The sequence below is a fragment of the Taurulus bubalis genome (assembly GCF_910589615.1).
Source record: "Taurulus bubalis genome assembly, chromosome: 4".
NCBI classification, from domain to species: domain Eukaryota; kingdom Metazoa; phylum Chordata; class Actinopteri; order Perciformes; family Cottidae; genus Taurulus; species Taurulus bubalis.
The window spans coordinates 16,163,678-16,179,822 of record NC_136592.1 but is presented as its reverse complement, the minus strand read 5'-3'; the positions used below and the strand labels follow the sequence as shown (position 1 = coordinate 16,179,822).

General features: G+C 40.8%; 1 protein-coding gene across 1 annotated transcript; it reads left to right on the top strand.

Annotated features, from left to right (window-relative positions):
- Positions 1–415: 415 nt before the first annotated feature.
- dbndd1 (dysbindin domain containing 1) lies at positions 416–15,463 on the top strand (the record flags this gene model as incomplete). The annotated part of the gene is made up of 4 exons (XM_079216953.1): positions 416–446; positions 3,720–3,866; positions 9,393–9,530; positions 15,309–15,463. The coding sequence occupies 4 exons, from the start codon at positions 416–418 to the stop codon at positions 15,461–15,463; spliced, it is 471 nt and encodes a 156-aa protein (XP_079073079.1).
- Between the last annotated feature and the right edge of the window lie 682 nt (positions 15,464–16,145).

The following is a 16,145-nucleotide window of genomic DNA, read 5'->3' as shown; positions in this document are numbered from 1 at the left end:
TCACAATGCTGCATTTACTAAAACAAGTGACATAGAAATGTGCGGTTCCCAGACCACCCTCTCTGTGGTGGACTCGCTCTGTGAGGCAGTGCAGCACTTAGACGGCTGTGGTGACACAGCGGGGCAGGTGGACTGAGAGAGAGGAGAATAAACTAGCATCACCTGTTTTGGAAATTTAGAACAACGGAGGACGAAAAAAGAAGGAGGAGTCTTTGGAGAACGCAGGTCTCGTTGTGTCAACCCATCTACCGCACCCTTCTCTCTCTCTCTCTCTCTCTCTCTCTCTCTCTCTCTCTCTCTCTCTCTCTCTCTCTCTCATGCACACACAGACACACTCTCCCCTCGCCTCTCCCTGTTTGTCTCCTCCAGTCTCCGCTGCTGGTGTGGTGAACAGCGAGACACTCGGCTGAGCTGCATGGAGGCTCAGGGAGGGGCAGGGAGCCCAGGTAAGAGCCATGTTTTAGTCTTTCTTTTCTCTGTGCCACGAATTCTGTCACATTAGCATGGTTGTTGCAGAGTGTTTTGAATGCTTTGAATGTAAGTAAATGTCTCTCTTACAACAGCATGTTCAAGATGTTTATATTTGTATGGACACTTTATAAATGATGCGACTGATTCATATTTGTCAGATGAGCTGCTTTGGATCATCTAATTACATTTCTGATTGTCTAGGCAAGATATAGTCACTAATAGGTTTGAATATAGCAGTGAACTACTCATCATCATTTTCCTCTCCCAGGATCCTATTGTGGAGGATTCATCTCTACAGCTAAGCTTTATGGTTAATCTATTGCCTAGCAGTACAGGTCTTTTTATACATACTTCAAAAGCTGGACTGATGAAATACAAATTACAGTACAATAGTGGACTCATATGGCCTTTGTGTTAAGGCCATCCAGAGAAGCCGGTGCTGTGTGGTCGCACTGCACAAATGCCCCAGTGCTATGCACTGTAACATTTAAACAATCAAACATTCACAAAGAGCTGATGATGTAACTCTGTCGATATACATCGCAGGCTAAATATTGTAAGGTATCTAAGTAATGACAGATTATAACATTAGTTTTGATAAATACAAAAACATACCTCTCATAATGTACAAAGAGAAGCAAAGCTGTAGAAGGACAGTTAATTCGTCAATATATTAGCTGCACCTGAACTCACAGTGGGCATTTAACCACTATTAAAATGTTGCGTTCTTACTCTATTGTATCTGAGGGTAAAACAGTGTCTCTGCAGCCACTATAAGGCGCAATTTCAGCAGATATTATGGGACAATTTGTTTTCCCCTGCCATAACTTTGTTCTACTTATCATTGTTTACAGGCAGTATCTATGAACTACTTGTTCATGCTGACGGCCAGAATTACCTGCCCATGACAAATTGGGGTATTATGTGTTCATTATGATGATTGAATTAGAGTGAACATCATTATTATGATGTATCACAGGACAGGGTCACACAGTGTAATTTCTGGACAGCAGTGTGCCACAACAGCCACAAAGGAGCATTTCTAGCTTCACTTGAGAAGATTATAATTAAATATTGCTGAAAAATGCATCAACAACACCATAATCTGTTCGAAAAATGAATTCTGGGGTCAACATTTTCATAGCTCATTTTCTCTGCTCAGTAATCTGTTTTCTGAGACATTTGTATGGAAAACATTACTCTTAAGTACAGAAGATGGAGCACAATCAGCAAGCAAAATGAGCTGGCAAAACAGGGTGTTGAGGATGTTCATTCTTCCTGCTTGCACTAAGAACAGCAATTTATTTATTGAACCGAGACACTGAGTTTGATTCAACTTTTGGCAAATGTACGCTACATCATTCGCTACAACATCCTGTCTTTTATTTCTTTGGAGGGTCAGATGTTTCACAGCTGACAGCTCGAGGCAGGGTAAGCCATTGCTGGAAAAGACAACATTTCTGATAGATGTCTGTCTTTCACCAACAGTAAAGACATTAACATTCTTGTTGTTTACGCTTTTTCTTTCTTTACAGCCGGCTTTGGCCATCTGTGTGAACTTGTCCTGCTTTACACACAGATAACACTCTGACTTTCTTGAAAGCTCTTTTCTTCTGTCACTGATTACCATCCTGAATGAGAGTCAGACTCATCTTCCACAAAACATCTACTAAACATTTGGGCATTTATATGAGCACATATATGAGCACACACAATTGTACATTTCCTTGTAGAACACAAATAGCTCATTACAAAATGTGAATGAATACACTGCAACACCAACAACCCTCATTATTGTGGTGACAATTTTGTGGGGAAAAGCTAATATTGGGGTTAATGGAAATGATTCGAGCTTGGATGGATGATACACTGCCTCAAAGCAATCGTAAAAAGGTTAGGAACTGTTGTGTGAGAATGAATGTTGGCTGAAGAAGGTAATGGAAATTAAAACCTAAACTGCTAGTCTAAATATTGAACAAACATTTCATTATAACAGCAGAGGTAAGTTTATAGTCTCAGTTTCTGTGGCTCCTCACTGGGGAAATCAATCAGAATGCCAGCGATGAACATTGCTTCTCAGCGTGAAACCAGAATCCATCATGTTCTAACTTGGTTTCGCCTGGAACACACTTTTAATCTGAAAAGAGAAATTCAACTGTCTAGGAGCATACTGCAAGAAGAAATAGCTTCACCAGCCATCTGGTGACACCCATCAAGAATCTGCTCTACTCCCACATGTCTTTCTATCTGTTTAATATCCAAAAAGTGATGATATAAAAAAGCCATGCTGACGTTATTTTCGCAAAATGATTCTCCATACACAGAGATTAATTTAAAAAAATGTTTTACGCTGTTGTAATAGTTTGTATTGTTGATACATCCATTGTGGGCTCACTTGAGCCTCAGATAGTTCATGTTGCAATTCAGCCCCCTTAATCTTTCAGTTAACTGTGCAGCAATCCTGACCTCACTCGCCCTCATCACAACCCCTACTGTGTCTTAGCTGTGTGTCAAACAGGCAAACAGATACTGTGCATACCCCTGCATTTGAAAGGATGCTATTTTAAGTGCCCTCTATTTTCAGACTTGTTAATAGCTCGTGTGAACTTGTTTTTCCTTTTTTGAATGGATGCTTGAGATTGAAGAGCGTGACCAGGCTCTCAGAATGTTTGTTTTAAGAGAAACCTTATCATGACAATATAACGTTGAATTAGTAAGCACATTTCCTTTCAAGGAATCACACATCTATAAGATAGTCGACACTGTTTATACAAAGAGACACCAAAAGAAATTGATACAGGATTGACAAAAGGCAGAGTGTGCAGACTGTTGTAAAGACTATATTAGCATAAAACAAACAGATTGAGATATTCATACATTTCAATAGACATGTGATTCAGTTACCTGGGGACTCATGTCAGGTTTATAATTGTCAATTGAGTGCGAAAACATAATATTGGTAGGATAATTACTGAACAAGACTCAGACACTGGAGCCAACATGGACTTATTTCAGTACTTAGATCTCTTAACTGATTTCGTCCCCTGATTTCGTCCCCTGTGTTACCCCAAGATGTGGCTTTGTAATGCAGTTTCTTGAACCTTAAATTGTTCTCGGTTAAATGTAGACCTGACATCAGTAATGCATATCTCTAATGTATTACAAGTCTAACTATGACGATTATCTCCACCTTTTTATTCTCTTTGCTGCCTCTCACTATCTGATTCTGTGTCTCTGTGTGCTGATAGAGCCCAATAAAGACATCCAGAAGCTGCTGAAGCCCTCCAGCTCAGGTGACCTATCCAAGGAGTTGTTTCACCGCCCAGCAGGGGAGGAGGCTGAGGGCAGCCTGTCAGGGCACACCGCCAGCCTGCTGCACATCGCCGAAAAGAGACGTGAGTACAGGGGGAGGTGGGCAAAGAGAAGGCAATATTAAGAGTCCAAGGCTGGGTTGCACCAACATGGATTCAATTAATCCTGGTTTAGAGTTAATCTAGGGTTAGTAAATCTAGGTTTAAACTGGTTTATAATTAATCAGAGATGTGTTGCACATCTTAATTTTAACCCTGGATTAGTTAAACTAGTTTAAACAAGGGTTAAAACAGAATTAGTTTATGTTGCCATGGAATAAATGCCGTTACTGATACCGTTAGTTACCGTTTATAGCCTACCATTACAGCGGCTAAAGCTAATAAACTCCGTCACTCTAGCTAGCTATTATGGCACGTCAAAGAGGGTCAAACTTTTCAACATTTGAAAAGATGTTGCTGTCCAAGTTAATGGACAGCAAAATTCCTCTCACTTCCATGCTTGATTACTGGTCCAACCTTCCCATTAAGGTATATGACAGACTCCTTTTTGATTCTGTACCACTGTGAACACTCGCTGTTGTCATAAAATTCAATTGGGTTTAGCCTATCTCTAATTTTGCTGCGAGGAACTCTTTCCTCTAACCCCATCCAGCGAAGATATGCAGCCATGTTGTCAATAAAACGGAGATAAACCTCCTCCATGGGTGGTTTAAATATAACTGCTAATCCAGGTTTAGTCTAGGTTTAAAATAACTGATGCAACAGATTTGATTTTAAACTAGATTTAAATGGAAATTAAACAGATTTTGCCAAAGGGTTAGATTTACCCAGGATTAATTGTAAACTAAGGTTAAACTAGATTTAAAGTTTGGTGCAACTGGATTAAAATACAAACCTGGTTTTTACCTAGTTTAAGAGTTAATCCTTGTTGGTGCAACCCAGCCCAAGAGTGATACATATTCATGGGGTACAATGGTGCAGGCTGTGGGGGAAAAATGCTTCGTTCAAGATACCTGACCAATAGCAAGTGAATACAAGGAAGGAGACGAGGAATGTTGATTAAGGAGTGCAGAGATATCCTATCTACATCCTCATCCAGTAGAGTCCAGGTTTATCTTCTCTGATCTTTCCACCCACTGAATGATTGCAGACTATTTTAGATGTCCTGGTCCCACATTCTCACAGACCACTGCAGCTTTGCTTTGGTTGAAAGGACTCATTGTGGATCAGTACCATACAGAGGCTTCCCTGTATGTGCTAGACTCAGAGCCCAGAGCACAGACAGATACACGGGTGACAAGACAACCTTTATCTGCTTCACTGACCAAACACCTTTTCAGAAAAACAGCTCATCCAGAGGCTAATGTCTGTGTCTCGATGATCTAACATGACCCAGTAACTAGCCATGCCACCTGGCAGGTCAATTTATAATCTGTGGCTATGAAGAGAAAAACCAAAGATCCCACCCTAAGAAAACATGTAATCCCAATGATCATCCCCCTTGTTATTGTATTTTTTTTGTACCCCCGTATATTTGAAAGTGTAAATGTAATGGAGATTATTAATTCAGGGGAATGTCCTCAGAGCCCAAATGCAGCTTCATCACAGAAACAAATTCCTGCCTTGTGCTGCAGTTTTATCTCCAGAAAGGGGGACCAGTTGCTCCTGAAAAACAACAAAATGCAGGAACAATAGATGCACTAATGCATTAATTAACATAGAGAACTGCAGTGCTGATACATTTTCCGTTTGTTATTGCGATTAAAAATGTATGGTGACAGTTGTGCAGTGGTGCTAATGCGAAAACAGCTTACTTGCCTGTCTGTTGTTGATTAGCAAACAATGTAACATAAAATAACTAGCACAAGACGGACCAGTGCCTGTATGTTCAGTCACTGTGAGGAGAAAAAAATACACACTTGCAACAGAATATATTGTTAAAATAATGTGTTTCATATACTATCTCAATACATTAGCTTTTTGTCAATCAAGCATCTTTACTGACCTCAGAGCGCTGATGAGCCAGTAGAGGAGGAAGGGGATCAGCGTGCAAGTCAAATCCCCTCTACTACCTTATCCCTTCTGCCAAATGTGAACTCCTGCCTTTACCCATCCTCCCTGCTCTTTGTTCCTTCAGTTGAACCAATCTGTACCTTTCCACATGCAAAGAGAAGAAAAGAGAAAGAAAATGAAAGAAACCTTTTATAGAACCTTAAATTGACAGCAAGCAAACAATTAATTGTCTTCTGTTTACTTTTCAGTAAACCAAAGGGACCTTTATTTCACACACATTAACTTCAAAGTCATGAATGCTGAGTGTGAGATTAAGGGCATGCTAAAATAAATAAATAAGAACATCCGAGGAAGAATTATGAATTAGAAGACCCACATTTTACTTTACTAACCACCAGGCTATATGCTTGCTGTAAGAAGAAGCAGTGGTCTTTTACATCATCCATCTGCTTCAGGCACAATGTCCTTTTTTAGTCTCAGCGTGAAGCCTCTATTGTCAGTGCTCCTCACTGGCGTCTTTGAGCTCGCCTGATTGGCTTTTGAGATAGAGGCAGTCGTTTCAGTGCGTCTGCCTGGGAGAGAAAACGCACTGATCAATTATTCAAGGAGGAAAGGGTGTGGGAGAGGAGAAAAGAGATGGTTAAAAAACAAGCGCAGCAGAATGGGAATAACCTTGTAGCCTATTGAGAATAATGGCAGTAAGTAATGCAGGGGGTGTTTTGTTTTACATCATGCTGGCCTTAATCTACTTCCTCTTGCTTTCCATTCCTTCTTATTCTTTAACATCAACCTTCTTACCTATTCATCTCCCTCTCTTCTCCCATCATCCTGCCGCTCCCTCGTTTCTCTTTATCTGCTCCTCCACAATTTTTAAACTCCCTGTTTCACTGCCTCCAGTTTCTTCACTTATCCAAAAAAGGGGGCAAAAAGACTTGTAGCTGTCAACGGGCACCTTCCAGCCTGAAGGGAAAGTACAAATGTATTTACAAACGTAGTCGAGAAGCAAGTAATGAAAAAAATTAAGGAAAAAAACAGGTTCTATGTGATTTTTGTCAACCGATTATTACATATTGCAGTGTTTCTCCACTGAATGTAATCAAGTAGGGGGTGACTGAGGCTAAGTGGTTAGCATGCCTGTCTTTCAATCAGAGGGTGGTTCGTGCCCCGGCCCCGGCTCTGCTAGTCCATGTTGATGTGTCCTTGAGCAAGACACTTAACCCCTAATTGCTCCCTGTTGCTGTGTCTACGTTGTATAGAGCTAAAATTTAAATCGCTTTGGATAAAAGCGTCAGCTAAATGCAGGGCTCTCAAGTGTCACGCATTGAGCGTGACTGTCACGCATTTCGGTCTTAAGTCACGCCCTCCCGCCACAGATCGTATTTCTCACGCTGAAAAAAACCTCTAGGCTATTTAATGTGCCGCAGCGCACAAACACTCTTACCTGTCTTAAAAACTTGAGAGCCCTGTAAATGTAATGTAAAAGTAGACACACACTTTCTTAATTCTGACTTGGATGCTGCTTTCCATTGCTACTGTTTAATCATATGTAAAGGTAAAGGAGTAATTTGAAGTCAGGCTTTCATATTTGCAATGTATTATAATGGCAAGCTAAACCTCAAGTGTGTTCAATAAAAACTTTAAATCATTCTATATCTAAGTGGTACCTTAACCCGTGAGCTTACAAGAAGGAGATGCTAAAAGTGGCATATGTGGTCTCCTTTGGCAGTAAAACCTTCTATGATCTAAATAGAACTGGGAATAGCATGACAGATTAAACCTAATAGGATTATTACCAGCCACGACAGGGACAGTGGAATAGCTCCTTTAAAAGCAGCCGTGTCCTAGCAGGATACACACAGGTGTAAATGTTAATTAAATGTTAAATGTTAATGTCAATTTCTATTGAGTATGTCACAGTCATTCCAGTGAGCCAGCATTAACAATACCCAGGCCCTGGCAAAACTAAATGGAACAGGGCCATAATCATGTTATTGATTACACCTGCAATGAAATGTCAAATGGCTTCGACCAAAAAGGCCTATTTTTTTCATCTTCTGAGTCTGTGTGGGAGTTGCTAGATGTTTAGATTTCTGTCTGTGTTAAGATCTTTTCACTGTGATAGTGTCACAACCGTGCAAGATGCAGGTATAAAACACAACCCCCCCCCCAAACACACACACATTACACCCCCCATTAGTTTCCGTTATTTTATATGCGACCCACATTGTCCCTGCCTTTGTAAATATTTCTGCATATCATATCTAGCTGGGTCATGACTGGCATTTCACCAAGTCCTGCTAATGACAGGTAGGACGTCTGGAGTAAAGCAGATGGCTTAAGGTGAAATAAAGGACAGGTGAGGACACCTTTAGACTTCAAACTCCAAAGTCTCATGTCTTATTTGCATTCTCTCATAGTCACTGCTTCATTATTTTTTCTCCTGGCATTTTAGGTGTTGAATGTTTTTAATATATCTGAAACATGGCACAATGACCAGCCACTGCTTCAGCACGATGATCAGTCTTCTTGAAATCAATAGTTGCTGAAGGATGGTGCAGGGAGTTAGTTGTAACAGCAGCAGGAGAGTCGGTTTTGCCTCTTCAACCTGATGCATTGTCTTAAACAGCCTGGAAAACAGCAGGCAAACAACATGGGATAATAACAGCTTTCAACCTGTCACTTAACCCATCATTTATCCACAAAGTCAAACCCACAAACGACCAGTGACATTTTTCAGACATGATGTTGCGTGGCAGACAGCCATCCACTGATTCATAAGGAAATACAAACACCTCCATCTGCTTCAGTGAGGGCAGTCTCCAAACATCTTTCTCAGTATAATAATAGATTAGTTCAGCTCTATTACACAGAATTGGTCCCTAACATGAGCGATGCTGAGACAAGCAGCTGTCTTGGACCCTTGCTTTATGTTTGTATTACAGAGTCTTTGAATATATTTCACTTTACATACATCACATGACAGCATCAGCCTGATTAGAATGCAGAGCCTGACACGCTACTGCACGCCTCATTTTACCCTGTTGTGTGCAGCCGTAGTGACTGTCTGCCGACGAATCTTGTGCTGAGATGAACAGGTGCAACACACCCAGGGAAAAAGGTGGAATTCACAATGTGTGAAAGAACAGGCTATTTTCACCTCCTTTGACTGGCTCTTGTTTCAGTTCTTCTGTGACTGCATGCATGAACTCAGGTGTCACGCTGAAACAGATATATGACTACAGTGGCGTGCTCGGAGGCAGATTCAAGTAATCTACTGTGTGTTAGAATCTCTTCAGAGAGCACTTAGCTTTTCAAGAGATGTACAGACACAAATGAAAGAGTAAATATGTTAAAAATAAATCAATGCTACAATAGTACTGTAAGAGCCAGCAATTGATCTGATTATGAGTACATTGGAGATGTATGTGGTACAAGATGGACTGAGGAGCTCTCGGTAAAAAATATATGCAGTCTATCCCCCACTTCTTTTTAAAGAGACAATTTTCTTCTGCACTGTCTGAAAAACAAGTGGATCATTTTAATCTCTCAACCTTCCTCCAGACTAAAAGTATGTTGTTTTCTCCCCCGGCCTCATAGAACCACTGAGTAGTGTGTCCTCTCTGGAGGTGCACTTTGACCTCCTGGATCTGACAGAGCTGACTGACATGTCCGACCAGGAACTGGCTGAAGTTTTTGCTGACTCTGATGAGGAGAACCACAACGAGTCCCCAGCAGGTAAGGTCTGGTAAAATGGAATTACAACAAACACAAATAATTGAAAAATGAGGGGAAGGAGGATTTATGCAAATTAATTGCAGATGATTAGAAACAACTTCCTGTAGATATTTTCTTTGCACACTTTTGCCCTCTAGCTTTATATTTAAAAATATTGGATGTGTCAGTGTGTTATTTGTATCATGTATCATTTGACTGGTGAGGGAGGCATTTCCCCAAATGATATTCCCTCCCTGTAGTCCTCTAACTCAACTCAGTGACTTTAGGTTGTGAAGATGCCTGCAAAAGGAAACGTAAAACACAACTTGTAGTGTGGTATTAATCAGTGACCTGGGGAAGAAAGAGTTTCACATCATTATGGCCTGGCAGGGTCCTAAAAGGGCCAGCTGAGTCATAATGATTGCGTGACTCCCTTCAGGGACTCATCAAAAACATATTTCACAGTGTCTGGAATAAATGCCCTTAAAAGGTTAAACTTTCATTTTTGAAATTGCCTCATGCTGTTTGATTCTCATGAGAAACAGTTTTAATTTGATTCTATCAAATTGACATTTATAATCTCAACAAAACAGGAAAGCAGGAATGAAGAAAAACAAACGAGCCTCATGCACAAACAGAGAGCAGCGACTACAGGGTAAATAAAGGCTAGCACGTCTTTCTCTCAGTTCGCACAAGGATGCACACAATCTTTACCATGTTTTATTTATGACCTGTGAAACTCATCACGCATGCGGACAGTGATCTCTCTCCTCCTCTGACACTCCTGCCTCTCAGTATGCACACAGGATTTCATGCCAGCTCAAGATTTAAAGGTCCACTGCAACAGTTCAGACAATGTCTTACAAATATTGTCTAGACTGTGCATGGACTGTGCTCATCAAAAAGTTTAAAACGTCACATTTTTCTTGATTAAAATTGTCGGGATTTCAATTATGATACTGTCACCGACTTGGGGTGTCACCCATTCTCGTGCTTTTGACTGAGAACCCAATGGTGGAGTGCACTGGTTGAATCTACTGAAACACGGTGCTAGATGTAATACAAACTTTATCTTAAAACATCATAAATCAAGTCTATGCTTCGATCGCTCTTATTTTCTTTTACATGGTGTATCCACTCCTTCTTTAACAACAACAATGTTATCTCCCTTCCTTCTCTTTTCTGTTTATTACTAGTGTTCTATATCATGGCACAGCCTGCTATGTGTGAGTTATGGTCCCCGTGGGCCATCTGTGCTATGCTGCTGTCTGCAGCTCCACAGCCAATTATTTAAATTTAAGTGCTTCTATGATCAAGAAAGACCCATGTTCTTCATTTCTTCGTAAAACCTTCTCCATTCTTGAGTGTAGACTATCAAGTAAAATGCTTTATCAAAACTTAAACAATGTTTCAGTTAATTATATTCACTGACAGGATTCTTAATTATGTCTCACCCAGTTTATTTCTCACTGCTGCTTGTGCGAAGACAACTGTAGGGTAAGACAGCTTTGTGGTTGTCTAGATAATCACCATCTGGAGTTACTGAAACAACTGAGCTCCACTAGATGCTCCACTAGCTCATCGCTAACTATGTCTGTCTGCTGTTTGCTGCTGAATAGGTAGTGTACAGCGCGACTTGGCAGCACTGAAGTTTGTTCATTTTAAGATGTGAATGTCTTCAATTTAACACTTGCAGGTGAGTTGTTAGTCTGGGGTGCAAAAGAATAATCACATATAACGCTTTCTGTTAAAATAACATAGCATAGCAAAGCTCCTTTAAAAAATCAAGGGATTTATAACATTGTTCAGTTTTATTAATACTGATGGCTCCAAAATGTTTTGCAGCTTCTCAAATGCAAGTTTGAAAATATTAAAACATGTATGTCAATGCATCTCAAAGAATTGTACTGGCGAAACGTGAGCCTTAAACAACATGTCAAATGTATACTAATATGTGACATACTTATTTAACTCTTTTAACTCATGTTCCCACAGCTGAGCAGATTAAGCCATTTTAGCTTGTCCACCCATCTCAGCTGTGCTCTCCAACACCACCACACCAAGGTCCCTTAGGCTCTTGTTAATTGAGGACACAGCTGCTTTTCTGTAGCCAGATGCAGGAGATGCAACAGCCAAGAGGTTTTAAGTCCAAGGCCTCACATCCGCTCCCCTGCTAATCAAGATGAAGTCCTGCTGTCAGGAGACGTACAGCTGTATACCACTGTTATCATAATTATTTTATTCACACAGCCTCAGATCTGTGAGGAAAAAAAATCTCAACAATGATTAAATATTTGCACCCTCAAAATGACATAATCAGATGATCTGTTGTTATTGTTAAGAAATGTGAGTGATAACCTCACAATGAGGAGGGTGTGTTATTTCCTCTTGTATTTTTACCTGCAAAAACGGTGAATAAAAATAGATCACATATCTGAGAATGCAACAAACAGTTCTTCCTCTAGATAAAACGTCTTTAACCTTTTGACGGGAGATATCATTTTGTGCAGGGCCGCTTCCAAAGATCTCTCCTACCTGTTTGCTGTATCTGTCTCACGGCCACCAGACACACTCCTCCTCTCCTTCACCCTCTGTCTCTCAGCTTGTCTTTATCTTTATTTTCCAATCTCTTTTTCTATGTCTGATACAGATTTAACAAAGAAATTATAACAATTACAAATGCAGCCACCAAGGTTGCTGTTGAGTTTGCCGACGCATACTATAGAGCCATTGCAAAGTGTTCTACGTAGACAAGGACAATATGCTAGCGCTTGATTTGCTCCCTTTTTTTCCACCCTACATTGCCAAGGAATTTCCCCTTCACATGTCATTTTTACATTTGAGAATTCAAGCACTGTCAATTTTAAAATACATAAGAAAGTATACTGTCCAATACAGATATTGTGCTATGAAGACAATAACAGTGGATGGGTCTGTGTGAAAGAAAAGATTTATGCAAACAGTGATTTATTGTGAGGACCAATGGCTCTGTTTCATCTGGATTCGCTCAAACTTCCCTCATCATCCAGCCTTATAATGTCATACAACTTTTAAATTGTAGTATGGGATTTATTTGTCCATGAAGTCGTCACAGTTCATTGTGGGGGAGAAAGAGTTTGATTTAATTTATATGTGTCGGAGGTTGTGGTGTGAAAGTGGTAATATTGAGCTGTGCTCTGTGAGCGTTAGTCTCTATGGGAAACTGCTGAGTATGCGCCGGTGTGTTGAGGGCACATAGGAGTTGAGGGAGAGGTTAAAGGAAGATAAGAGAGAAAGAGGAGGGAGCCAGTTCATGCTAAATGTAGGTTCTTCTTGAATAATTCCCTTCTCCCTGCTGGAAACACAGCCCTGGTCCTTCAATGCCATTTAAACAGTAATCATAATCTGAGTTGCTACACAAGTACATTATTTATAGATGCTTGTGTCTTGTTAACCCTGCTGTCTGTCTCCTATGTTCCTCTCTTTCACTTGGAGCTATTTGTTAGCCTGATTCAAATTGCATTTTTCATGGACAGTTCAGCCAGAGTTAGTTAACATATAAATTGTGTTTCATAGCGAGATAGGCGAGAACATACAGTACTTAGTGTTTCATCAAGCTTCTCTTTCTTCCGCAGTTCCAGAGGCACAGCACAAAAGGTTTACTCTGTCCAGTAGGTCTGGTCTTTGTTTCATTATCAAATAAGTCTCATGAACCAGAGTTTACCCACATCCCTGAAAAACTACCACAGGCATAGCTTTGGCCTCTTGTTCTTTGTCGTTGGAGCAGTAATAGGGTTGTAACTGATGACATTACGGACTATGACATATTGTGTTTTTGTCTGGTTGACTTATTTCATGTTCAAGTAATATGAGCCGTGTTTTAGAACGGGTATTTGTTTTCAGGATTTGGGAAAGGATTTGTAGACGAGTAGACATGCAAAGGGATGCAGCGATGCAGGAAGTAGGGAACAGAAACAGAAAATCATTGTCCATTCATAAAGTTGTTATCCCAGACAATGTCTCCCGAGAGGGTCCCATCTCTGACAGTTCATGCTTGGTCTTTGTGGTGAAGGACAGTAGCATCTCACTGGAAACACAACTATACAACAGACAAAACAAAGCAACACCGTAATGCCGAAACAGGTGTTTTCAATCTACTGTCAAACACCTGCAGTAATGTCTTTACTCAAGTAGTAGCACGGTGTGATGCCTGTTGTAAAGTGTTGCTGCCCACAGGCAGCTTTCTGTCTTGGGTCATTCAGTGGTTATATATCCATTTATCCTTTAGGACCACAAGACCACTTTTTATAGACACTCAATATGAAAAGGTCAGATTCAAGCTCAACTCGCTAGCTTTAGGGCCACCTCAGGCTGTTAAGGACATTACAGATTGCTATCTTTGAAAAGTACTTGTCCCAGTTCCCAAACAGTGATTGTGCCGTGCTAATTATATGCAAAAATAAAACAAGTGTTGTTTCCCATAAATTGGTTTAATGAGAAGGGCATTGTCAGCCACTGTGCATGTGCACTTCATACACAAATGTAAAAGTTGTTTTTCCAGGTTTTCCTTTTCTGGGAGAGGCCAGTGTCTCAGAAACATTAAGTTCGACAGCAACATGCTGACTGAATAACCTAATGGCTGCTAGCTAGCAGCACAGAAGGAATACAATGCAGTACCCCATAGCTCAGGGTATGTGACTGCACGAGAGCGGGAAAGAACAAAAGAAAAATATGTGTATGTTGTGGGGAAGTGTGTGTGTGTGTGTTCAATTATTTTCATGTATGAATTAATTCATGTTAATCAGTCTTTTAATTAGATGTCAGGGCAAAAACAGGTCAACATACATCTGAATGCATATATCCAGACACACAGATATACTGTAACCACATACACACAACAACCAGTCAATCAGCAGTTGTTCATGGCGCTTTCTGCAGCAGACTCCTTCATGGTGCTGAGGAGGTTGTTGTCCCCTCTCACTCATTAAAATCCATCAATCTTCTGAGATCAATACCTCTTGTGTAACTCCCCCTTTCTCTTTTTCTTTTCGTCTCTCATGTGTGTGAGGATATGGATGTGGCTTTGGGGAGATATATAAACCAGGTACTTAGTATGACCTTCACTTAAGAGCTCTAGCATGAGGCTGGTACAGGCAGTGTGAGGCAGAGCGTGTTTCCAGCTCTCCATCAGTCTTTACGCCTCTTGCCTTTTTGTACTTCTGACAGGGTGGACATCACCATCAAGTGATACAAAGAGGCAATGGCAACAGATCTGAAAAACAATCTTTGCATGGCAAATATTAACAAAATAGCAGAAGAAACCATTGTTGTTGTTTTTTTAGGAATTATTTATTTACTGGTAAAAAGTGATGTTTTGTGTGATGAATGCTCTTGTAGATCATTTCAGATCTCTCAAACAGTTTCTTAGCCCATCTTAGCTGGTCATCATCTCACTCTAACATGGAAGAATCCTTAAAAATGTAATCAGTGTGACCCCAGTAATCTGTGCCATGTGTAGAAAGGGCTGGTATGTATATGTGAGTGCAGGTATGCAATAGGCTAAAGCATTTAATGGCTGGGAGGAAAGCAAGCAGCTGTTAGACTTATGTTGCATTTAAACAGTTGAGCTCTGGAAATAGTTCTAGATGTGCTTTTAGCAGGTGTAAAGCTATGTACTGATGCCAATAAACATCAAAACAATTGTAGTTCAAGTTGTGTTTACCGAAACAGGGGTGTAAAGTGATTTTCTTGTTTGTTTCCATATTTGTATCTGCCAAGACCCTGCATTCCTGTTAGTAACAAGTCATTGTGTGTTCCCAGGTTCCCACCAGCCTATGCTGCCCAGAGGAGGCTACATGCGCTCCCCCTCCTGGACACGCTGCAGCAAAGTTGAGCCCCCGCGAGAGCGAAAGCACCACAGCGACTCGGACACCGCAGAGCCCTTAATGAAGCTGGAGAGGCCGAAGCCGCTGTAATATCTAGTGTGGAACTGACTGACTGCAGAGAGATACAACCCAGAGCCAGACAGACACAGCCAGAGCGGGAACACGAAGCGGACCAAGAGGCCCCCATCTGCCACTGTGCACACATACAAAACCATGGTGCTGACGAGTTCAGGTTGAACTCCGGACAACTAGGTCTGTACTCTAACTAAAGATGTTGTGCAATACACACTCTCCTCTCTCTCTCTCTCTCTCTCTCTCTCTCTCTCTCTCTCTCTCTCTCTCTCTCTTTTTCTCTCTCTCTCTCTCACACACAATCATTGTGTTTTTCATGTCAGGAGTTCTTAATACACTCTGGGCTGCCAAATGGTTTTAAGCTTGGTTGTGAATGCCAGACAGGGTATGAGGTCAGCAGACTAATATCACCTCCATCCTTACAGCCTCTCAGGGTGGGAAATAGCTTGAACAGTGAAATTGATTCCTCAATTGTGTCCACAGCTTGTGGCCAGACCTTCTATGTGAAGTGCGGACACTGGGACTCACATTGAATTACCAGGATATAATTGGAAACATAAATCAATAGAGCTGTTCAAAATAAAATATCCCGCTGAGGCTATTACTTAATGTGTTGGCTTGAAAATGCAAGAGGTTTTTTTTCTTCTGTTGCCTGCAATAATGGTAACTTGATCAGTGGAAGTAGAAGTGGATGTCAGTG